Consider the following 25,818-nt stretch of genomic DNA (forward strand, 5'->3'; position numbering starts at 1 on the left):
TGATTCTGGGATTCTGTAATCTCACAGAGAAGACGTACGAGGGAGATGACCTGAGTTCAGGGAGCTCGTGTAGATGGAAGACTGTGGTGTTGGCGGTGGCCAGAGGGTGGTAGCACTGCACAGCTGAAATGCCACCTCCCTCTGCATCAGCAGGAGGGAGGTGTGGGGTGAGGGAGCCTCTGATGCTCCTGAGTACCTGATGAAGAAGAAGAGGTGGTGAAGTTGGAATAAATGGTGGGAACTTGAAGACCAAAAGAGTGTTACTAAAAACAGGCCTTATCTTTTACACTGCTCTTTCCCGATGGAAAACTGGTTCTCTCCTCTGACTTTATACTGGAGGATGCTTCTCTGCCCTCCTCAAACTAAGGTAAAAATAGCTGTGGCTTTTTCATTTCTTGTGAGGAAAAGGAGGAAGAAGAGGTGAGGAAATGTTGGTTTTGAAATGAAGAGGAACTTCTACAAAAGCATCTCACCTTCTTAAGCCCTAAAACCACCGTGCTACTTCAGAGAGTGCAATCCACCACAGGTGGCTATTTTCTGGGCTTCTGCTTTTTCAGATGATGCTCCTTCTGGTGTGGCAGCCACAGGCTGTCAGACATGTAGTTTCTGCCCTGTGGCACATAATGACCACAAACAAGTGACCCTGCCAGGATGGTGTGGTCATGTGCAGCATCCAGACGAGTGTAGGTCCCTTCCAATTAAAATGTTCTATTTATTCTATCTCAAAGCACTTTTGGAATCTAAGAACACTTGGTGTTGCAAAAGTCTTCTGGAGTGTAGGTGTGTCTCCATTTTGTATCTGTACATACAAATTGTTACCTTAATTTTGCTGAAAGGAGGAAAACTGAGGAAATAACTTGTTTAAGGGCACAGACCACACATCGGGGCTACTGTGTGCACACATATTTGTGGTCTATCTACCTGTTAGTATTCCTTAGCTTGTAGCTATGTATTATTAGTATTATATTAGTAGCATTATGTATTCCAGAGATATTAAAAAAAAAAAAAAAGATTTGGGCTGTTAACATCAGTCATCTCTTTTTCTTTTCTATGCCACTGAGAACTGTCTGTCCTACTCTTATTTCGAGTTGCATTTGTTGAAATAGTTTAAACCAGAATAATGTGTTGGCCTTGCTGCGTGACCACAGGCAAGTGGCTTTGCTGCTCTGAGCCTTGGTTCTCCTGTAGGTGAAACAGAGGTAATTATGCTTAGCCCGGTCTGTGAAGGGCTCCAAGATCTCCAGCTGCTGTGCAAGAGACAATAGCGTGATTATAATAGCCCAGATGCTGTAAGACCCCATGCTCAGTGGCATTTCTTTGTCTGCCTCCTAACGCAACAGCTTTCGAACACCGCCATGCACACTCTCGCTGGGTTTTTCTCTCTCTCTCCATACCCTTCCTACCACTCTCTCCTTTCTTACTGCCTCCCCTCCTCTCCCCTAGGCCTTTTCCAAGAAAATCTACTTTATCTTTTGACCCATTTTCCTCCCCTGTCGTTGGGTTCTGGTTTGTTGGCTCCCTACCCTTTGTAGCCACTTGTATCAACAGTTACTTCACCACCATCCCCTTTCCCTCTCCCCTCCTCTGAAATTCTCCCTCAGCCTTGACACTTTCTCTAGAAACAGCCGCGGGCTATTTCTAACCTTCCTTCTCTCATCAAAGCACTCAAGAAATCAGCTCACTTTCATCTCTCAGCAGGGAGGCTGCCATGCTGCTGCCGCAGTGGTTCACAGGCTTGCCTGGGAACTGGGAGCTCCTGGTTGGTGATGGTGGCACTGCCACTGACTCACCACCTAGCCTTTGGCAAGCCACTAGCCCTCTCTCCTGTCCCAGCTTTAAAATAGGAGCAATAATTACACACTTACCTCACATGGGTGTTGTAAAAACTTAATTACCGCTTGTAAGATGCTATCTAAGAGTGAAAAGTGTCTTTATCTCTCACAGTGGTGGCTGTGACCACTGAAATCTGTGCTTACTTCAGGCCCTGGTATATAAAACTAGTGTCTTCCCCGGGCAGCCAAACCCTTCCCTCCTTCTGGTCACAAAGGTCCCTGTGCCATAGTCCTCTGACACAGAGGAGTCTCCCTGGCTGTGCACTATTCCCTTGGCTGACAGGCTGAATTCCCCTCTGGTCAAGGACACCTATGCAGCCGCTCCTCTGATCACTCTCTCCCTCTCTCTTGCCCCGAAATTGCCAGTGAGGCCTCTCGGGGTTCTCCTCTCTCCTCTCCCTTTTCCATCCGCATCCATTGCCTTGCTCTTCCCTTTCCCTCTGCTACAAGCTGACAGGACTAGCCCAAGCCACCCACCCTCCTCCTCCTCCTCCTCCCTGACTGCCCTCCTAGGCCGTCTCGAGTGTCTTGACCTGAGCCTTAGCCTCTGCTTTCCTCAGGCAGTGGCCACAAAGACAGGTCTATCTGTTGAGATAGTGAGGGTGGGAAGGGGCAGCAGACCACGTGCCAGGCGGGCAGCAGCAGCGATGCTGCCACCCCATCCCCTGTCCAAGTGACAAACCATAGGTCGTGAGGAGAGCACAAGGCACCGAGCAACACATCCAGAGCCCAACGCCTCTGTCCTCATGTGATTGCACACGGGGGCTCCACGGTCTGGTCCTCCCACAGCACCCATGCCCAACATTAAGTAGGAGCAGAAGCATCCTCAGATACTGCCGCTGCTCACTGGACACAAAACCTGCTGGGACTGATGTTGCCAAGAACAGTGCTCAAGCTGAAAACAAGAGGAAAGGGTTGGGGCCCCTCCGTAGCCACCAGAGACCCACACAGAGTCAGGCCTGATAAGGTCAAGCCTTGGCACCCAGGTCCACCCACCTCTGTGCCTCTTCTCAAGTCATTTCCCAAGCTGATATTGGGGTCAGCTCAAATTTCTGGTCTTAATTACGCCCCTCCCTACACGCACCAAAAAAAAAAAAATCGTCAGCAACTTGGGCTGATTACCACCTCTTTCCTGTGAGAGGGCAACCTGTTCGCTCTGATTGCAGAATATGAAGAGCCTGAAGAAGGTGCAGTGAATCCTTCTGGATGCAGACCTGCTTTTGGAAACGGAAGACAAGAAAAGAAATAAAGGCCATTTTAGATCAGGGCAGTCTAAATGACCTGTAACTCAACAGGAATAGAAAAGTTGTTTGTTTTTTGTCTTTTTTTTGGCCAAAATCTTTGTCTTTGGGGTGTATTTGTCAGCTGCTGAGCTAAAGTTATAAAAGGGCGTGAGGATGGAGTAGGAGCTGCAAGTGGAAACTGCTGCTCAGCCACGGAAAGGCTACTGCCTATCCATAATGCATGCACTCTCAACTATATCCATAAATGTCAGGCATGATTTAATAGGCTGTAAAATCCTACATCATGATGCCACTGGAACTATTGAAAATAAAAGCTGATAAATCACAATTCTGTGCAACAAGCTGTACTCACACTGCTTTTTTTTTTTTTTCATTTGCTGGGGTTTCATTCTGCCATTTGCTGAGCATGCACTACTCTCACTCAGCCTTGAGTTGTGTTTCCTTTTCCTTTTCCTTTTCCTTTTCCTTTTCCTTTTCCTTTTCCTTTTCCTTTTCCTTTTCCTTTTCCTTTTCCTTTTCCTTTTCCTTTTCCTTTTCCTTTTCCTTTTCCTTTTCCTTGCTTGAGTTTCCATTTCAGCTCACTGGCTTTGCAGCTGTGTGGTCATGCCACTGTAAGCCCCTGCCCCAGAGGGTGCAGGACTGGGCAGAAAGGTGCTGAGCTTCCTCAGGCTTGGAGCAGCAGTACCCTTTTTTCTTTCCTCAGCAATACTGGGCAATCGTTGTAAGCAGATTGACTACTGTTGCTCATATAATGTTATTCCTCACGTTAGATTATGAGCATTAAATCTACCAGACAATGTTTATCTGGCAGGAAAACAATTTGTGTCACTCTTTTACTGCCAGCAAGATATAGAGTTACAATGACATGGATGACAGAGTGTGCACCACAATTCCGAACAGGCACGACAGCTGTAATCCTGTCACCCCGTGGAGAAAATGATGCTGAAAAAAAGGAGGGAGGGGGTGGTGAGCCTGTGAAAATATTACTAATAGAGAAGATTGGGTTTTCAGAAAAGTTTGCTTCACCTCTGCAGCTGAGGTGAGTGAGCTGGGGAGGTAAAAACCAGCCACAGTACGTGCAAAATGTAAATCAGTTTGGACTTATCTGACACAGAATTTGAACTTTGTCTCTTCGGCTTCTATTTTTTGATTATTTTTGTTTAAAATGTTTTGCAGTAATAGAATATAGCATGACAATTTTTCTACTTTTACCTTGAGCTTCATCATATATCTTATTGTTCTTTAATTTTCCTGGTCTGAATTATGTAAATACATATGAAATAAGAAGACAGGTGGGAAGGCGAGAAGGGAGGGAGAGAGAAAAATAACAAAGAAAAGAAGGAAGGAAAGAGAAGAAAGACATTTTCTTGCATTCAAAATTTGTGGGAGAAGTTTGAAAACATGTACTTTACAGGACAAAATCCAGAGGCAAGATAAGAAAATGCAGACATGTAAAATTTAAAGAGTTTTCCAAAGTAACTTTTCCCCTCAAAATCTTGTGACTTTGAGGTGAGAGGCTAACTCATTATTTTGAATTCGTGAGGTTGTCAATATTGACATACACTTTGTTGTTCTGGATTATGCAAGAACAAAACATCAAGGTATAGCTGATGCCTGAAACTGGTAGCTGGGGATCTAGTGCTTTGCATAATTGTCTTCCAAAAATCCTCTTTTTGGTAACCTTGTTTTCTTTCCCTCATTTACAGGTGGTTTTGGGCACCCCGCAGAGCCCTGCCTACTCAAGAAATGAGCCCACATCCACAGAAATCTCTCTGTGGCATCAAGGACCTTGGTCCCAGCTCTGGTTGTGCACATGCTTGACCGGCATAGCCCTGCCCCTGTCACTGCACGTCTTCGGGTGATGCTGGGAAGTTCCTCACATATCTATGGAGATTTAAATTCCATTTCAATAACCACCCCTGCTAAAGTAGGTCGCACAAGGAAGTTTCGCCTGGTGCAGGCCAGCCTCCTACCGTGGCTCCCTACGTCTGACCTTCCCCCATCAGACTTCCCTCCATCCCCCTCAGCCCGCCCAGGCTCAGGAGCTGCTCTCCCTCCTCCGAAGAGCCTCTGAGACAGCCTTGCCCATCTCCAGCCACAGGCAGAGGTCTCCTGCTTTTAGTCCTTGGCCCTTGCGTGCCTGGCGGCTCTTCCACACATTCTGTCAGAGCAAGATTTTGTAGGGTCAGGGCAAGCAGCAGCGCCTGGCCAAGCCTCTCATCATCTCTTCATGAGCACGAGGGCTACCAGCACGAGCTGTGGCTTTGAGGGACCACAAGATTCCAGTTTAAGGTATCCCTGCCCGTCTCCATCTGCTCGCACCACAGCGAGGGGAACTGAGCTGGCTTTAAGTGCAGGGATGATCGCACACGGACCATATATTCCTTGTGCCTTTTTTTTTACAGTGCTTAAGGCAGCTGCTGGCACGGCCAAAGAAGGGTGTGCTGTGACTTGCACAGCACAGGAGCGTGGGATGAAGCACTTTTCCAGGGTGCTAGCCCAGGAAACTTCGCTTTGTGGCACCATACCATAACCAGAACGCTAGAAGAGGTAGACAAGGACTTGGCTGTACCAGCCTCGTGGTGCCACAGTGTTGCTCCACAGTGGTATGAGAAGGGCCCATGGTCCCTCACAGTTTAGCCCAAGCTGATAATCAGGTTTAGCTCTTCTCAGGTTGGTGCCACTGGGGTTAGTGCTCTCGGGACCTCTGTCAGGGCCACTCACTGCCTCATTTTCGTGTGCTGCAACATGAAAATATGTACCAGGAGTAGCACTGTCAACATGTATCTAAGCAGCAACTTGTGCAATGAAGTCTGCTTCTCAAACATGGCTATAAACTTGTCTCTCAGAAGACACTGCACCGCTTTGAACAACGAAGAGGAGTTAAATCAGCACAGTCCTCTATCCCCCTTCCTAACAGAATAGTCACACAGCAGTAGAAAAACGTTTCTCTTATTTACAGAAGCAATACACTAGACGACTGAAAATAATCCAGTATATGATGATGTGTGAGGATGACATAGCTTAGAGCATCAAGCATGTTCAGGGTTATTTTTTTACATATATTTGCTGCTGGATGAATAGGTGACATACTAGGATTTTTGCATTTCCATTTTGACTGTTGTGGGTTTCTGAAATGGGAAAGCTATGCCAGTGCCTGTGTAAATTGTATAAGTTCATATCAAATGCCTGCAGCTTTGGGGAACGCACTAGTATTGCTACTTTGATTGAAAAAAAAAAAAAACAAACTTTTTATCAAAATCATTATACCAGTGAAAATCCTATTCATAGAGCCACCCCTGAGCATTTAGAAGACCACTGAATCTCAAAGATTAGGCTCTTGGGTGAATAAGCAAGAATGTAAATAATATGGATGTAGCATTTTGCACTCTTAACACCTCAGACTGAATTTCACATATATTCCTAAAAAGCCAAGGATTTAGGTCTTCTACCACAAGAAAGATTAACCTGGCTGAACCTTGGAAAATGGACTTCAAATATGAAGTGAAAGCTAATCTTACTGCTAATGATGAGAAGCAGCATGACTGACACACGCTCAGGCCATAAAATACCATTTGGTTTCAGAAACCAATTTGGTAAGGGAAAAAGAATGGTAGTGCTAAATATGTAACGGGGATCACCACAGCACCTCTGTGCACCAAAGCTCATGTATTTCCTGGTGCATCCTCAGGGCCAAAAACTGTTGCATGCTAACAACAACATATCCTTTCACATTCTTGGAATTTACTGTGGTCTCTTACCGTGTTTTGTTCCTCAAGAGCTTGATCCTGTCCCTCAATCTGGAAGAGGCATCTTTGATAAGGGTCAGTAATGTCAGCAGGCCCATCAAGCCACATCAAATGACTGTATTTTGGAAGACAAAACAAAACTAGTGAAGCAAATGAAGCAAAGAAGCGGGCACTAAATGAGTGAGTCAGTTAAGTTGTGCTGGGGAAAGATAAAGGGAAGGAAGAGATAACAGTGGAGAAACAGTAGAATGAATTAATGATAACCGGGCACTGGGAACTAATGAGTGCCTTTGCAAATATGAAGAGGAAAGAAAAAATACTACCACCAACAAAGTCTCCTTAATAAAAGCGAGGTGAAGTCAATGACTATAGCAGACATCTGAGCTACTGCTCTACACTGATGAAACGAGAAAACCAGTACACAAAATAAGAAATTAAAACCTTGGCTTTTGGATGGATGTAGGCTCCCAAGTGTCTAACTCCATTGGGAAAACTGCTCCAATTTCCTTTAGGGACATATAAAAAAACTAGCCTAGTTGTTGAGAAAGTGCAGGTAGGAAGAAGTCACTGGGAGTTTCATGGCTGTGGCGGCAGCCCAGGTGACAGAGAATCAGTGGAAGCTGGTAGGCAGATGCGTGGCTGCGGAGAGAAAATGTAAAGTCCCAATGAAAGGCTGGTTTGCTTCCTTTTCTTCAGGGCTTGCTGTTTTCAGGGACAGACTCTAGACCAGAAAATACAAACATCCAAAGCCAGATTTTCAGGCTACTACGAGGAGAAAGAACATACTTCTGTTGATGGGTTTTCTCATCCTTCTGCTGTCTCCCAACACGCCACCACCTCCCTTTCCTGGGAGAGCCCAAGGGAGGCACTTGTCCTCACTTCACAGGCCAGAGTATGGTTACCTTTTCCTTGAATTAGGGTTGCCACAATCTATCCGAGCAAAAAGTTAGGGGATTTCTGGCCAGGGCTGATGAAAGGTGGCTCTGTGGGATTGTAAATCCTGCTTTTAACTAATGGGTCCTCCCTGGAGATAAGCTAAGCAGTAGCCTCTAGGTGAGAGGGAAGGAAACTAACTGGGAGCCTGTTCAAGGTTTAATATGAGCTAATGGACTTCCCTTCCGCTCTGTGCAATCTCCACGCGGTGCAGATCTAAAGGGGAGCTGACAGCTGGAGAAGCTTTCTCCTCACATTTCCAGAGCAACTGTCCTGCAACCACAGAGCATCCTGCTCACCAGATTTGGTAGCACTTTTCATCTCCTGCACAGAGCAGCAGCCAGGACCATATCATCTGAGGTCTCAAGAGATGGAAGTAATGAGAGGAAACATGAGAAATCAGGTCAGAGAAACAAGGGCAGAACCAAGCAGAGAAGCTAACACTTTACAAGTTTAGCCCTCCTTGTTCAAAGCGTTCAAAGATGTTCTCCAGTCACTGTGGCTAGCATCTGGCTAGCATGGCTGAGGCACATCTACTTCTCTTGGCAAGGGTAGACCACAGGGCAGTGTGGCGTTTGTTTTGTCCAGCCACATTTCCTTCCCCAGCTTTTTTACAGCAGCTTCAGTGGGACTGACTTCTGGCTGGAACGGTGCTACACTCACTCCTGTGGCCTTCTCTATACATTCACCATTTCTCTCCCTACCTTTTCTAGTTACCATGCACTGCACTCCCATTTGGCGGAGTCGTGGAAAAAAAGAACAGAAGGAGCTGGAAGAGGACAGTTCTAAATCAGGTTGTGATCTTGGACAGACACTTGCAACCATTCATAGTGGTTGAGAGGTCTGCCAAGATGGGTCAAGGCCTCTATTTTTAAGGGCCATTAATCAAAGTGGAAAGAACAGGAGATATCAGTGACCCCAGAAAGAACAGATGTTGAAACTCCAGGCAGAAGAACGAGGCTCGGGGCACTGAGCTTCACCACAGTCTCTGTGGAGAAGAACAGATTGCAGTTGCGCTGCAAGAGGGAATGCTGAGGAGTAACAGGACTAGACCTGATTCAGGGCGATGGCAGGTGACAAATTTTGTACAAGCTTCTGAGGCAACTTGGCGACAAACGAAACTGTGATGGGTTTTGGCTACATTCACAAAGGCTGCATTACGTGTCCCTAAATGTGGGCATCTGTGGGCTGAGACGATGACCAGTTGGATGGGAACCAGAGAAGACCAACGACAATGATGAAGTGGCTGCAGGGACTGATTAATGAAAGGAGATAAAAAGAACTAATGGCAACGGCTAGGAAAAGGACTCACACCTGGGTGCAAGGAGCAAAGAGCCAGAGAGGAGAAAAATTGTTTAGGGCAGTACAATACACGGTTATAACCAGGAGCAACTGGGTGAAACTGGACAAATGAAAATATAGGCCAAATATCTTCCCGACCATGGGACTTCCTGGACCGTGAAATAGTCTCCAAAAGAAAGAGGTGGAAGCCCCATTACCTGAGGCATTTAAAAGGAAAGTGGACAGAGCAATCAAGCACATGCTGTAAATCCTCTACCAGCAGGGGAGCTGAGTAGATGACCCAACAGGTCTTTTCCATCTCCAATTTCTACACTGAATATAAGGAGTCACAACCCCCTCCCAGCTTGCCATGAGATACAGAAAAATTACTCAGCACTTGGGGAAAGCCAGTGGTAATCATGCAGGTAGAAAGGGAAAATGTCATAACGAGAATAATAGGGGAGAGAGCGGCATTGTAAAAGCAATAAAGATGCAACAACTCTACTCCAGCAGTTCAGCTACGCTGAGGGAAGACAGGTAAATACGAATCTTTTATTATTGAGTTGGCCCTCTATTAAAAAAGGTCAGTGGTTGCTAGGCTAAGAGGGAATAGTCCATTCCCTCCCTCTTCCTCGTTTAGTTTCAGGGACTGGCCGAAACGAAGCTGTGAGAGGCTGCAGGGAGTTGGTCCTGGTTTCCAAAATGGCCTGCGGTGGCCCACCGACGGATGCCGGCCAGGAGGTCCCGGCAGACTCGCCCCTTGGCCAAGCAGCACCGGATTTGATGCCAGCGTGCCGCGGTTGAGCAGCCACCACGTAAGGTGAGCTAGGGCTTGCTTTAAAACACCGCAGCAGGGTTCCCTCTCATCTGCTGGTTTTTGAGGCGCTTCACAGGAGCCCGTTCTGTCCCCACGCGGAGCATCCTTACGGCAGAGTCCAGACACGGTTGTGCCTCGCAGGGACATGGGTACAAGCAGGGATGCGCTCTCGGGCACGGCCGGGACTCGCGGCAAAGGTGGGCACATCCAAAAACCAGCCAGGACGCAGAAAACTGTCTTTAAAAATCACAGAGACATTTAGAGGAAGCGATGGCCGAGTTATTCTTCGCCTTCCTCCCCCCCCCCGCCCTCTTTTCACCCCTGTCAGGAGGGCTTGGGCCGTTCTCCATCCTGTGACCCCGGGACCTGGGGGGTGCAGGGGAACAGTGCAACACCGCTGCAGCTGGAAATTCTAGTGTGGATCCCATACGTTGCGGGTGACCCCCCCTTCGTGCTGTCAGGAGGTTTCCCGGGAGGGGGGGGGGCGCCCGGCCATGTTGGGGGTGGGTGGGTGTGTGGGGGGTGACCTCCCGCCCCCCACCTTGGTCCCTTTGGCTTTGCAGCCGCAAGCTGGGGCAGGGGGTGGTGTTGGGGGGATCCGCTGGTCGCCGGTGCCCCCCCCTCCCCGTCCCGGACTTCCCGTGCCCCGCGGTAACCCGAGCCTCATTTCCTGGTCGGGGCTCTTAAAGGGGCAGCCCCATCGCTGGAACAAAGGCCATTGTGCAGCCCGCGGGGCCGAGCGCTCCACCCGCTGCGCCCCCCCCCCTATTCCCCGTCCTTCCCCCTCCCCATCCACGTTCGTCCATCCCGGTGGTGAAGGCCGGTACCGGCGCGCGGCGTTTAAAGCCCCCCCCCCCCTAAAAAAAAGAAAAAGACACTAAATAAGACGATGCGACCAGGCTGCGTCCTTCCCGCCTCCCATCCGCTTTATCCGCCCCGTCTCGCCACCCCAGAGCGCCGGCGCTTCTCCGCACTCCCGCCGCGGGGCAACACCCCCCCCCTCCCCGTTTTCATCCCTCCCCGCCGCCGCCGGCCGTGGCCGCTCATCTCGGCGCGGCCCCTTTAAGGGGCGGGGCGAGGTGCCGGGAACCCACGTCAGCGTCGGCCCCGAAAACTCCGGATCAATGAGCGGCGCGGGGCGGGGCGGAGCGGCCGGCCAGGCCAGGCCCGGGCCCGGCCCCCGCCGCCTTTCGGTTTCTCTCTTCCAGGAAGGAAAACACCGGCGGGGACCGGGGCCGCGCCCCCCCCCCCCCCCCCCCCGCACCTTTCTGCCCGCCCGCCCCTCCGCGCGCGCGCGCCGACTCACGCGCACACACACTCACCCGCGCGCGCACGGAGGAGGAGGAGGAGGAGGAGGAGGAGGAAGGGGGGGGGGGCGCGCGCGCGATCGTGCGCCTCAGCGGAGCGGCGGCGCTGAGGAGGGGACTGGCGGCGGCCGGGCGCCTCCCCCCCGGGCAGCTCCGCGCCCGCCGCCGGGCGATGGTGGTGGCGGTGGTGGCGGCAGGAACTTCCCCTTGAGGGGAGAAACGGGGCCGGGTCTGACCGCGCCGCCGAACCGGGAGAGGAGAAGCGGAAAGTGGGGGAAAGCCCGAGAACTTCCCGCCCCGCCGGGCTTCGCCGTTTCCCTCCTGAGAGATGTCTGAGGCTCCTGCTCAGTGTTGCATCAAGGTAAAGCCCCGGCCGGGGTCCCTCGGGCTGTCCGGCCCCTGTCAGCGCGGGACGCGGCCGCCGCCGCTCCGGGGCGGCGGGCGCTACGTTTTGCCTGGGGATATTTTGGTGAAAATAACTGTTTCTTTCTTCTTTTTGTTTTCTGTGGGTTTTTTGTTGTTGTTGTTGTTGTTGTTTTGGTTTGGTTTTTTACCGCCCCCCCCCGCGTGAAGGGCGGTCGCGGCCGGGGAGAGAGTGTGTGTGTGGGGGGGGGGTGGTGTCGGCAGCCCCCCGCGGCGGGGACGCGGCTCCCGCCGGTTGTCAGCGCCCGTCGCCTGCCCCGGGAGAAGGCGGAGGGGGACACACACACACACACGGACACACGCCACCACGACCGGGATTTCTTGGCTGGAGCCGGCGGCGAGCTGGGCGCTTTAAGCGGAGCCGGGGAGCGCGGCCCGGCCCGGCCGGGCCTCCCGAGGGGGGGCTGCCCCCCGCCGTCCCCCCGCCAGCAAGTTCGCAGAAAGTTTCCTGCCGTCGGGGAAATGCTGCCGTTCCACCAGCCGTGGGGATGCGGGGCTTGCTTTTTCGTTGCTTTATTTTTTTGTAATAACCATATTATTATTATTTCTTTTCGGGGGCTGCGCTTGCTGGCATCGCTTTGCCCGCCGGCAGGTAGGGAGCCAGGGCTGCGCAGCCCGGCCCCGCTCTGCCAGGGCCCGGGGGATGTATTTCTCCGTGGCTTGTTGAAGAAGGGGGTTGCCCCGTGAAGTTTTGAAGTGGAAGCGATATGAAACCGAGACAATGGAAACAAAACGGAGTTTCCTTTTTTGTCCAGACCCTTCCTATCTAGCAGCCCGCTAGGAACAGTCTTTTCCTCTCGCCTTCCCTCGCCCCTCGGTTTTGTTCCGATCACGCATTTTCTTCAGGAGTCGCTTTTCGGTGTTGCCAGCCAGGAGTCTCCCTTCTGCTCCCTACTACTGAGTGTTTTAGAGGTTGTTTCTCCCTGCCTGGAAGGAAAAGGTGCCTTCCAGACTCCCTCTGAGGCGAAGAGCCTGGAATACACGCTTATTTATTTATATTAAAAGCATGATGCTTTTTTCCTTGCTTGTCCCATGCGTGCGTGTGTGTACGTTTACGGTGGGAGTCTTGCCTTCTTTATGGTTTGACCACAATTCGAAAACTTCTGGGTGTATTTTCTCTTGCTGAGTTAAACGCGATCAGGCCTGTGTCCCGTGAAGTCTCGTGGCTTAGAGAGTCTAGTTTGACTTTTCATAACACAGACGGACAAATTGGATAATGGGGTATTGTATGCGCATTACAGTATGGCAAAATGCTAATGCAGGCAAAATGTGTACAATTAACTAAGCAGATCTGTATAGATAAAAAATTAAATATAACTCCTGTTTTTTCTAGCACACCCTGTGGAAAGGTAGGATGTGTTCTCTGGACAGAGGAACACAAATGAATGTCACGTAAAGGTAGTGTCATATGAGTTGTGTTTCCTTGGTTTTGGCATGCGTCGTTTTGAAAATATGAGACTTACTTCTGCTCTTACTGAAGTCAGTAATAACACTACTGCTGATTTCAGGAACGGTAAAACTGGCCCTTCCCTAAACCTCACCAAGGTACGTTTGAATTGTACTGTAAGGGATCAGCTACGTAGCAGGAGACAAGCAAACTTCTGTTTGAGTCTTGAAATGATTCAATGCTGAATTTTCGTTATGTTTAGACAGATATTGGGGAAACTGATTTTTTTTTTTTTAAATGACTAATTCTAAACATCATGGTCCAAACTCTTTTTTTAACGTGTAGTTTGTTTGCATGCTGACCCTTGCAGTTATCTTTGTCGGAGAACAGAGACTACTGTTACTGCCTTCTGTGTTGGTGATTATTTTAATAGTTTCAAATACAGAAAGTACGTATTTTCAGACAGAAATGTGAATTTCAAATGACAGCATGTCTTCACTAGTCAAACCATTCTGGGCAACTTTCTCCTCAGTTTCTCTAACTACCCTTGCTTTTTGGATGCTTGTTTGAACCAGGCAGAGTTAAAGGTGGTTGTGATCAGCAGCTGGATTTAAGAGGCATTGTTTAAATGGGAGCGTGATTGATTATTTCTTCAGCGTGTCAGTCCGTCTTGCAGCATGGCGTATGAGGTGGAGGCAGAGGAGCAAGCTCCTCACCGTACTCCAACTTCACTGCTAAGCTGCTGTGTTGTTCTGAAAAGTAGCCAAGTATTGAGGAGCGAGGGTGTTGCAGAGTTTCATGAGGAGCCTGTGAACTGGAAGCGGTGGTGCTGGTGGATGTATTTTGCATTTTTTTTTTTTTTCCCTTCCTCCTCCAACACAAGGCGAGGGTGCGTTCAGTAAATGCCACAGCAGCTGGGGTGATGAACCATGGAGAGCTTCAGTGGAGGGAGTGAAGGCTGGTGCTTTGTTTATGCCCGAGCTCCTCAATGCATGGTCTCCCTATCTCACCTTATTAGAGAAGCGCTCTAGTAAGATTTAGGAAAACTTTGAGGAGGTGAAGTTTTGATATATATTTAACTGTTGATAATCAACATAAACTTGCAGTAATATCTCGGTTCATGTCACATACTTATCAGCATGTATGTGTGATGGTATATTGATACGTGTTGGCTTTGCGGCAAATACATGTGCTTACTTAAATTAACTCTTTCTCTGAGAGAGCAAAAATATAATGCTCATATCCTGATCTTGCCAACACTTGGGTGTGGGCTTGCCTAACTGATGGCAAGCAGACCTGGTAACTCTGACTGTGCCGTTGTGGCAAGGAAGTTAAGCGTGTGGGTAAAGAGTCTAAAACTGTGGAGAGAAGTCATCATTGGGGTTTAGAGAATAAGATCTTGGGGGTCAGAGGTGAGTGTGAAGGTTGGACCCTCAGCATTTGCTACAGTTTAGGGCACTGGTGTAATCTCTGTGTGAACCGACAGGCTTGTGGCAGGCTCAGCCCAAGAGGGCCTGAGGGCTCTGACTCTGAGGTGGGTTGGGAAGGGACATCTGCTGTGGTTGTCATATTCAGACGCTTTTTTTTCATCTCAGCTGTTGGGATGTCTACGCTGGTAGTAAACCTGTTCCTCTGATCCTGAGCCATGGTAGTTAGCTGATTATATTATTGTAGGTACTGCCACGACGTTGGCACTCGTTACAGTATTGGCAAGTGATCCTTATGGCCTCACCTCTCCTCCCCCAGATGGGAGAACACACACAGCACAGGAAGAGTGTCAACATCTTGGCAAAGGCTTACACGAGAGCAAAAGCTCAAAGGGAGACAGGACTGGCAGTTTAGACCCAGGTGATTATTTCTGTGATTAATAAAGCTCTGTGTGGTCATGAGTTCTCTTTAAAACCTCACCTGGAGCTCTCTGATTGTGAGGATCTCACTAGTTTGTTTTTATTCCTGAAATTATAATACCCTGAGAATGTCATCATGGTGTCATACGGAGGCTCAGAATTCAGCAGGCAAATAGAAAGGTCCCAAGGGGCACAGTTTAATTGTGTTTATTTTCCTTTTTATAAATCTGGCACTTTCAGTTGCTTAGTCTAATTTACCATGAGACCATACAAACAATTGTGCTGGCACAAGTGTGGAGTTGCAGGGGAACTAAAACTGGGAATGTGGTGGGGGGGGATCAGCTGCTTCAGCTCTCCCAGATCAGGGCTTCTCCAAGCCCAGGCTCCCTTTGCGTGTGTGCCTGGCTGATGCTTGAGCTGAGAGTGCTTTCTGTGGGCAGCGCTGAACGCAGGGAGCCCTCCTGCGAGTCGGGTTTCACAGCTGACTCCAGTGGAGATTTTCTGCAGCTGAACGCTGGTGGATGTGAGCGCTTTCACTTGCAGGAGCTGTACATAGTGGCCCTTGTGATCGCCTGGGCGCTGCAGGAGTCGGCACAGAACCTGGTTGCTCGGGGACTTGTCTCACTGGTGCTTGTTTTGGATTTGAGGATGTACGTTGTAATCATTTAAACAAAAAAAAAAAAAAGAGGAGAAAACGACTGATCATATTAGACCGAAAGGCAAAGAATCAGCGTAGCGTTTGAGCTTTCAATCTGAACTGGCTTCCCCAGCTTTACTTAATTTTCACATAGTGCTTTACGTCTCCTAATACTTCATAGATACTGGTTTTTGCAGAGAGCTCTCTCCCACTGAAGGCTTCCCATGCTGGGTGACTGTTCAGCACCACAAAGCCAGAATCCTGTTAGGCTTAACCAAGGCTGAGTATCTGTTAGTGCAGAGTATGTTCCTTAATGTTTATTAGCAAACTTGTGTACTAGGAGGAGGATCCTCCTTCTGTTAAGTGTCAATGACAAAACTCTCATTAAGTTCAGTGGGTTTAGAATTGAATGGGAGAGGACCAGTGTTTAGAAGTACGTGCTATTTAACACCTGATTAATCACTTAACTCCTTGGCACCAGCTAAATGTAATCCCTCCAAAGCAAAATTTTACTAACACTGCCCCAATTAAACACTGGTCATTACTATTCACTGAGTCATTACGAGTGAAGTCAGTTTCCTGGGAGGCAACCCATTAAAACAGCAGCCCCAATCTGAAATGCCCCAATTAAACAGAGGATTCTTTAATGATAATTTACATGCATATTGCACCTTGCATCTCGGAGTGCCTTTTGGAGGGAGGCGGCTAAGCAGCGCTTTGCTGATAGACGTGATGATAAGCAGGAGATGGAGTCTTGTACAGTTACACAGAGGGGATGTTGCTGCCTTTTAGAAAAGTTACCCGGGTCCTTGAGTGTTTGCCTTCTGAAGTCTTCTGACAAAAGCTCACTGCGAGAAAGGAGAGCTAAGGCAACCTGTGGTTTTGGCCAATAGCGTGGCCCTGACCTACAGTCCAAAAATTGGCTAATTTGGGTTTTTTTTGCATGCGCTTGTTTTGGAGTATTTGTGGTTCAGTGCCTTCAGCTGGGCATCCCCAGAGCGACAGCAATTCAAAAGCAAGTGCTTCTGAAAACGTTCGCTCCGGCCTTTGCTTTCTGTATCTGTGAAACAGGTATAAAATAATAATGAACTTACCTCTGCAGCACAGTAGTGAGGCTTAGTATTTGTAATGCAGCATGGAAACAAATTGTGTTTATTACAGAAATCAGTGACAGAGTGATCTGATTTGTTCCTGGCTTTTTAGTTGACATGGTGTTTGGGGGCGGAGGGGTCAGGGTTGTTGTCTGGCTGTTGGCTTTTTTGGTAGAGGCCACGCACCTCTGGTGAGCAGTCGGAGAGAGCAAGATGCTCCAGCTTCGCTGTGTCCCGGTGGCTGGATCAGCCACACGCGGGCAGGGTGGTGCTTCTGTGCCCACAGACAGCACTGAAGGTGGCTTTGGGAGAGCTGGGCGCCTGGTGCAGGCGGAGCTGTTTGCCACATCCTCGATGTGTCACACCTGTGTCACGCCTCGATGAGTGGGTTTAGTTTTGGGTCCCTCACCCCAAAAAGGCCATTGAATGACTCGAGCGTGGCCAGAGAAGGGCAACGGAGCTGGGGCAGGGTCTGGAGCACAGGTCTGCTGGGGAGCGGCTGGGGGAACTGGGGGGGTTCAGTCTGGAGCAGAGGAGGCTGAGGGGAGACCTCCTGGCCCTCTGCAACTCCCTGCCAGGAGGGGGCAGAGAGGGGGGATGAGTCTCTGGAGCCAAGGAGCCAGCGCCAGGCCCCGAGGGAATGGCCTCAAGCTGCCCAGGGCAGGGTCAGGCTGGCTCTGAGGAAGGATTTCTGTGCAGAAGGGGCTGTTGGGCGTTGGAATGGGCTGCCCAGGGCAGGGGGGAGTCCCCGGGATCCCTGGAGGGGTTGAAGAGTCGGGCTGAGCCAGCGCTGAGAGATCTGGGGGAGTTGGGAACGGTCAGAGGGAGGGTCATGGTGGGGCTGGAGGAGCTTCAAGTGCTTTTCCAACTGAGATGGCTCTGTGATTCTGTGAATCCCGCTCCTGGCCCAGGGCAGGAGCACCTGGGAGGGACAGCAGCCAGATGTGGCTGCCAGAGCAATCCCGGCCACCTTCCCCTGACCACCACCCTCCCCAGGGCTCCCTGAAGTTGAATGCAGAGCAGGCTACATACTCCCTTGGCCCAGGTGTTACTTTTTCCTGGGGGTAGGAGGGCATCTCTCTTATATCAGATACACCTTCCCCATCTGACGAGGGAGGACCTGCTGGCAAAGGCAGTGGCTGGTGGTCAGCTGCTGGCATTGTCACAACAATTTTTAGGTCGCGGTGCATTCCTGTGCCTCCTGAGGGAAGGAGGCCACCCAGGGCAGCCCACGGGTGGGATCTTCCTCTAGGCAATCGTGAAGAAGCCAAACCGAGCCCAGGTACGTGCTCAGGTTCAGCCCGAGCAAAGAGACCAGACAGGCCACCAAAACTCCTGCGCCTTTAACAGCAGAGTTGTGGCAACTGATTCCTGCTATGGTGGGTGGTTTAGGTGTACAGCCCAAGCCAGTTTTAGGCCATATTGGTTCTGGTGTTGCTGAGTTGTCTTCAGGCAGTGTTTTGTTGGAGCACAGAGGACAGCTACTCTCTTTATCTACTTCTTTAGTAACGTGCGGAACTGAAGGATAGATTATACTGATTATCATTTTTTTTTCCAAAATGCCACTGCTGGCAGGGAAATAAATGCAGAAAACTCCAGCTGAAGTTGAGCTTGTTTATGGAATGTCTGGAGCGGCGGTAAATAAAGGATTTTGAAAGGAGTTAAGCTTTTCACTGATAGATGATACTGCTTCTCGTCTGTAGTGCTACTGAGCTCCAAAGTGAACTGGATATAGCAATTAAGGAAAGCTATAAATGATTCTTCATCTAAATGATTTTCCAAAGGTTATTCCTTGTTAAGCCACATGCAGTTTCAGTGTTGTTCTCGTACAGTTTGCAAATACTGTCCTGGTTAAGACAGTCTGGTGAGAAAATGGTTATGAAAGAGAGAGATTCTCACTGCGGTATTTATGTTGGTGTTCTTTGGAATGCTTGCACACGAAAATAAACAGCATTGTAAATCATTTTAAAGATGTGTATAATGCCAAGAGTTATCACTGGGTGTGATTGTAAGAGTTGAGTGTCAGTAGAACTCCACAAAAATACTTTGAATGTGGCAACTGGGCTTTACATGTTAAACTGTTAACAGCTGAGTAATATTAAATCCAGAGTTTGCATGTTTAATTTAAAAATAAAGTTAAATGTGGTTATAAATAGGAACAATGAGTGATTTCTTGGTGGGTTTTTGGGTTTTTTGTCTGCTTTTGCTGTAGGTTTTTTGTTTGTTTCATTTTGGTTTTTTTTCTAGCTAGCTCAGGTAGGGTCTGGTCAAGCTTGGAGATTATTTGTTTTGAAAAATCTCTAGAGTTTAATCTGGAGGAAAACAATAGGCATCCAGTAAGGAGTTTTCTTAAAACTGATGGAACACAGCAGAGGGTGAGATTCTTTATATAGTTTGAATTTCAGCAGAGTATGGCTGAAGTGATTTTTTTCCATTATGTCTTCAGTAGGATCCTCCAAAACATCTATTAACAGAAACTAGGAGTGTTTTCTAAATGCTATGGGATTCTTTGGAAATCCAGGAGCTTGGAGTTCTACCAGGTAAATGAAATGTTTAGTTAAAGTGCCAGAGATAGTACTACTAGAATTCAGCGAGAGATTTATCCGGTTAGTAGGGCTGCAGCAAGGCATTCAGTACTTGCATGCTGCATTTTCCTTTTCTCTTTCTCCTTTTTTTTTTTTCACTGAAAAGGTCTTCACATAAAAGTGGTTTCTGTCATTGATGGAGCACTGTGAAGCCCTGCTGGTGCACTTGAAGGTCAAATGGAGCAAACCCAGCATTACAGCAGTTTTGGGGAGCTCCTTCCTACTTCCTAGGAACTCAGATGAGATCTGCATTGGGATTCCCCCTCATGACAGAAGTAGTCCCTTTCTTTTTTTTTTTTTCTTCTGGTGGATTAGGACCGGGGATTGTCGTTTCACCATGTTCCCTCTTGAACAATGAGTCCTTATCTTCCTGCCTGTCCTGTGCTTTAAAACATGGCAAAACCAAGACTTCTCAGACCTGTCCAGGAGTTGAGGTTCGAGGTGGTAGGTCGTGAGCAACCAGAGGCTCTGGGCTGAGGGCATTGATTCTGGTTATCACTGGGGGCTACTGGAAAAAATGTTCCCTGGCAGATGGATCCTCTCTGCCACATCTGTGAGAAGCTGCTTGGGTATTTCCAGCAGGCACCACTGTGTGAGTCCGTCTGCACCGTGAAGCTTGCAGAGCAACAAGGACAGCACTGATGGGCTGTTGTCAGCTGTGCCACTGCCTTTCTACCATGGTGACTCCGGTCCCAGCAGCCTCACCCCAGCTCCAGAGGACCAGCTCCCACCAGTTTAGAGCACTGCTGTGCTGGCTCGGGCAGCCTGGTGTAGGCACGTGTAGGTGCTAGGTGCCCGACTGGGACTGTGCAGTGACCGTGGAGTGACGGACCTGCCATCTCCCTGGAGGTGAGAAAATGAAGGTCTGAGCTGTTCCCACAGAGGAATGAGGATAAGGTCATTCCTGCTGAGTTCCAGGGTGCCAGGAAGGGCACCAGGTTGCAGGAACAGGAGTGCTGATGAGTGTAAAAGATACTTCTCAATTGGCAGTCCGAGTGGTTGTGTCACCATCAAAATGGCTCGAGCAAATGGGTTCTCTGGAAGAGGACTCAGGGAGGGCTGTGGGAGCGGCTTCCGGGGAAGAAGGTTATGGGCTGTAAAATATTTCATGGCATGGGGCCTGAGATGTGTATCGCACCTTGTACAGTAAACACTGGGCTCCAACACACTGGAGATAGTGTCTTAGCAAGCTACCTCACACCAGCTGAGTCAGCAGAGCCATCCGTGACTGACCGTGTGCTGGCTTTTATTACCTCCCAACTGGGACAAATTACAACTTCTTTTAAAGCTCAAAGTAAGAAGAGAGTGAATTAATAGTGTGTGCACAGCCAATTAGCACAGCCAACTGAACCATGTTGACGGGCAGTGGCTGAATTTTGCAAGCTTGGAAAAGTGGGCAGAAAGTACAGGTTTTTGTTTTTCCTCTTGGTAGTTCTGTGTGAGGGTGTCTCGTGGCTCTTCTGCTTAACAGAAACAGTGAGGTCTTCTTGAAGGTGTTCAGTCCTGTTCACTGATAGACCTCTCAGAACTGGCCTGGCAGCTGGGATTGTATTTTAGGAAATGGTGAATAAAAGAGAAGACTGAGCTCAGTTTTCAATTTGGGGTCAAATAGGCAAATAAAACGGTAGTGGGAAAGGAGCAGGGAGTAAAATAAAAATTATCTGTATATTGCAGTTTGAATCCGTGCTGTGTATCAGTTCTGATTACAGCATGTTTTCCTGCCTACTAGGAAGGTTTGTAGTGGCACCAAAAAAAAAGACACAGAAATGAGCAGTGAAGTTGCCTGGGAAAACTTCCATAGGAAGAGAAGCTACGTTGCCTAGGACTCTTTGGCTTGGAAAAAAGACTGCTGAGGGAGGTATAATAGAAATATAAAATCACACGGTTGTGTAGGATGGGGAGCAATTATTTTTGATAGTACAAAACTGGAGCGGGCAATGAAATTACCAGCCAGCAAAGCTTAAAACAAGTATTTCTTCCATCTGTGTTAAATTATGGAACTCACTGCTGCAGGAGGCTGTGGAGGCTAAAAGTACAAATGGTTTTAAAAAAGAGGGTAGAGGATTACAGGGAAGATATTAAGCCTAACAGCCTGTATGGGGGAAAACCCCCTGTAATTACACAGGGGAAAGATTGCTTTTTCTGTCTGTTAAACCTTTCCTGAAACAGACTTCTTGTCTTTTGGGGACAAGGTTCCAGGCAAGATAGACTTTCTCTGATGATGTATAGGTGTTCAGATGCTTTGGTGTAAAATTCTGAACCCTGGAAGGTTGGTCTCAAGTACTTATTAGTCTCCTCCGGGTTGTTTCCTGAGTCTCAGCCCTAGCGGTCTAGATTTCAAGAACGCTAGTTAATTGTAAGTGGAAAGAGAGCTAAGGAAGAATTTGTGTCTGTTACTTGCAGAGATTCGTGAAGTCTGGATTGCTAGGACTAGGAAGGGATTGGCTTTGTTACTTTAATTACCCAGATTCAAATGAAAGAGGGAAAACCTTCAGGGAATACCAGGAAGAGGAGTTACAGATCAGCATTTGAAAAAGGGAAGTTTTCTGATTATGGGGAAGAGACATTGTTTGTTTCTAGGAGCCAAATGTGGGTTGACCTATGCTTTTCCAAAGGTCTCCCAGTTCCCATTATCACCTGTGTGAAATGTGTTCCTAAAGCATTAACTCTTTTTCACATACGTGACAAATGGTGTCCCAACCGGAGCTTGTAGCCGTGGGCATAAGAGTTGCTGCTTTCACTGCCTGGCCAAATGTTGCAGGCGGGCACCGAACGGTCTCGCTTGCTACGAAATGTTGTCATTTGTGCAGACCTTGCGTCACGCTTTGGTTGTGACTTTTTTTTTTTTAATGGCAAACAGAAGAATGGATATACAAAATCAATTCAGATATGGTTTTGCTTGTGTACTTTTTAGTTATTTTTCCTAAAGAGAGAGTGATTCAGTGTTGGATAGCCATGAAAACATATTGATGTGCAGCTAAATATGGCCTTAAACCTAAATTTAGTTCTCCTTTCTGCTAATCTATACAACGTCCACAAGTATCTATTTAAGTGATTGGATAGTCTCGTACAGATTTAGTTACGTTTTTATTTTGAAAAATAACAAATAAATTTGCTGGATGATTGCTTTTTTAAAAAAAATTACTTTTACATGCTGTTTAGGATAGACTGTACTTGGCTTTGCAGGGAAATGTAATTACAAGTGCAGTGTCCCCCATCAAAAGCCTGAGCATTAAAAGTAGTTCTTCAAAAGTTTTTACAATTGTACATGAAAAAGGAGTATCTGGTACACTTTTAGGTAATTTTTCTTAATAAATAACAGGCTTTTTTATTAAGTGAAATGTTATCTCTTTTTTGATTGCACTGATTGTTTCTTGTCGCACTGATTTAGTATTAGTAGATTTTGCTCCCTCACCCCTCATTTTTATTTGTTGGCTGGAAGAAGAAAACAAAATTCCTGTTTCTGCAACTCCAAAGCATTTTCCAGCTTCTGGTAAACTAGTTATTGTAATGAACTAATTGACTAAACTGAAAGAAGAAAATATTCTCTCTGCATCTGTTGCCAAAAGCTGGCTTGGCTCTTTGGCAGGCTTGGGCTCTAGGTGTATAATAGTGGGTCCTGCTCATTCGAAGGGTAAAACTTTCTTTTATGCTTTGGCACAAAGTTTTGTACTTGGAATTTACCTTTAAAATGATTTTCTGCTATTACAGTAATGTCTGGATTTCAATACACTTTGGTTTCACATTTCTTAGGGTTTCATTTTAAATGAAAAAGCCACCAACGTTAAAATTGAAATTTTAAAAGTGGCTTAGAAAAATGATACATGTTTAGACATAATGCCTTGGCGGATCTTGAATACAGTGCTACTCAGAACCTCTTTCTGTCCTCTGCATGTTATCCTCTATACTGAGTCTTCATTCAATGCTTTAGTGGTGAGACTCATCATCTTTAGCCATGGAGGGCTGAAGCAGTGGAAAATCAGCTGACATGAGGGCTATTTCTCCAGTTTAGCGTGAAGGTTTGGCTTTGCAAACAAGAGGGGAAGCTGTTGTAGATGAAGAACAAGCCTCTTGTTTCCAAATGAAACCAGAACCCTTATAGTGTTGGTGCTCCTGGAAGGAAAAGGCTCTGAAAAACAGGTTTTAACTTGTGTTCTGTAGTAGAGGTGTCTCTATGACAGATACTCTCTGTTAGCTCAGTATGTATGCAAAGATACTCTCTGTTAGCTCAGTGTTTTAGTATGTTTGTTGTCACAGCCAGTTCCCTGTGAGGCAGGGAACTAGGATTGCCCAGCTTCCCAGATGGGGAGCAAAGTGGCTTTGTGAGGTCTCTTGGTACCTATAGCTGCAGCAAAATAATTCTGTGATCTCCTTGAGCCCTTTGCCTGCTGCCTACCTGGGACTCCCCCTCGCTATTTGCTTGCCAGATGATACTGTGCTTAGGCTGGCCTGTCATCACTCCTGTTTGTCCTTCCTGCTTGCTGGGCTGAGAACCTCACTGTCCTACTGTGTGTCCCTGGGAGGTGAAGAGTTATGTCACCGTCACTTCAGCTAGTCCAGTTATGAGGTAAATGTTGATGAAAGAAAGAGCTAGTTTCCTTCAGTCTAGACCAGAGTTTCCTAATTCTCTGTCCATTTTCCATGAGTGGTCCACAGCGTGCACTCACATATGCAAAATATCCATTCAGCTCTATGGGCCTTGGCCTCCTTTTTGTTGAAAAAGAGGCAAAAAACCCCTCCCCCAAACAACAACTGAAGTTCTGTCACTGTCTTAACCTCAATTAAAAAGTAAACATGGGTAGACTCAGGTTGTCAGTGTGTGGTTGGCACAGCAGTGAAGAAAGTGTGAAAGCTGTGGATTGAAGACATAGGGGTAGCTCCTTTGATGGTTTGTGTACGAAGGACACTGAGCAACTGGCCTGGAGTAGGGCTTGGTTTTAGAGCGTGTTTAAATTTAAGCATTATAGTGAGCACATGCATATTTATATTTTCATCTTCTAAAGAGAAAAAAAAAACCCAAACAAACAAAAAAACCCAGCATAACCCAAAATTGAGGGAATTAGAGGTGGTTAGAGTGATAACTTTTGGAGATGGAATAAACTCCATTTTGGGGTTGCTTTCCGTATAACAGCCTGAACAATTTTACCGGGTCAGCAACATTTTTCTTGCCCGCAAGTTCAAACTACTTGCTCGCAAAAATGAATGGCTTGGTTGGTATCTATGCTTCTGGAAATTAATTACATATACTTGAAAAATAAACAGGTTTTTTTGTTCAGAATTTGTCCCTGTAGGTTTTCTGAGAAAACTTTTTATCATAGTCTTGAAAGTGCCAACAAACAGGTCACCTGCAGGTTCTTCTAAACACGTGCTGGTGGTGATGAGAGTCCAGGTGAGCAGTCCTGCTCTTCAGGGTTGAAGAGAGCTCCCAGAGCATGCTGCTCTCGGCCCATCCACCTTCACAGCCAGGTAGAAATTTAAAGATACTTGGTACTGCTGCAAGATGAGAGCTTTGACATGGGGTGGCTCTACGTGCCTGTGTAGATAGGGAACTGTTTGAACCAAACAGAGATCAGGTATCTGTATTTCTATACACCTACTCTAAGCTATGGTACTGGTGGTTGGTGGAGGAAGGAAAACAGGAGCCAGGGAAATAGGGTGGGATTGAGAGTGAAGGAATTAGGAAGTGAGGGGAAGGAGTTTGCCATGGCAGCAACTGCAAGCAGCTGGGCCCATTGCAGCCTCTTGTGTAAAAAAAAAAAAAAAAAAAAAAGTGCTTGAGAAGGTCATGAGAGGCAGAGGCATGGAGAACAGAATTGGGAAGGGTTATTTCTCATTGTATGGGAACAGGGAGGATCAGATGGACACATATGGCAGTTTTAAAGAGAGGGGGGAACTGTGTTTTCATACAACATACTGTGAGGCTACTGAACTTATTGCCAGGAGCTGTAATGTAGGGTCAAACAGGCAATTGGTTTCAAAAGACAGTTCATGCTCAATGGATCTGTTTGGGACCATTAATTGCAAAGATACAGCTGCAGTCCTTGGTTCAGAAAGCCCCTAGCCTGTGGGTTGCTGGGGGAGTGTGCAGGAGAGAGTTTATTCCTTGTGCTCTTACCCTGAGCAGTTCCTGGTGGGTGTTGCTGGAGATGTGGTACTAGTTTAGACAGGCCTTTGGGCTGACCAGAACTACTGTGGTTTTCCATTTTTATTTAGGGCTTTGATACTTGGGTGCTGAACTCTCTACAGATGCCTGACAAGTGGAAAAGTAACAGTTTGAGAAAACCTCTCATGTGAATCAGACTTTCTGCTCTGTTTTTTGATCTTGTGATGTTTCCTCAGCAGAGGTAACTTGACCATCTGAAATTCATGAGACAAATATTCTTCAGGTTATGAAGGATTTCTCAGCACATTTTTTTGGGGAAAATTCTTGGGGATTTTTCTGTCCTTGACGTTCCTCTTGGGCTGTGATGCCATTTATTGGCACAAAGTGCTCTGACCTATTTTATTTCTCTAGGCTTTTCCCAAGATTTGGCTGACAGAGGGTGGAAAAAAAATAATTAGATTCTTAGATAATTCAAATGCTAGGTGCTGTGTCAGCCGCACCTCTTCTGATGGCTGATAAGAGACAAGTGAACACAGTTCCTTGCAAGACAAGGATGCGTTTGTTTGGATGGCACAAACATGT

At 47.5% G+C, this 25,818-nt stretch overlaps 1 protein-coding gene across 1 annotated transcript in view; it reads left to right on the plus strand.

The window, feature by feature from the left end:
- Positions 1-11,232: 11,232 nt before the first annotated feature.
- ETV6 (ETS variant transcription factor 6) overlaps positions 11,233-25,818 on the plus strand; it is a 139,943-nt gene continuing 125,357 nt past the window's right edge. Inside the window, exon 1 of the mRNA XM_074901799.1 lies at positions 11,233-11,524. Coding sequence (XP_074757900.1) covers positions 11,492-11,524 — 33 coding nt within the window. The 5' untranslated portion in view covers positions 11,233-11,491. The remainder of the gene's footprint in view (positions 11,525-25,818) is intronic.

This window comes from Athene noctua, chromosome 3, assembly GCF_965140245.1.
Source record: "Athene noctua chromosome 3, bAthNoc1.hap1.1, whole genome shotgun sequence".
Classification (NCBI taxonomy): Eukaryota; Metazoa; Chordata; class Aves; order Strigiformes; family Strigidae; genus Athene; species Athene noctua.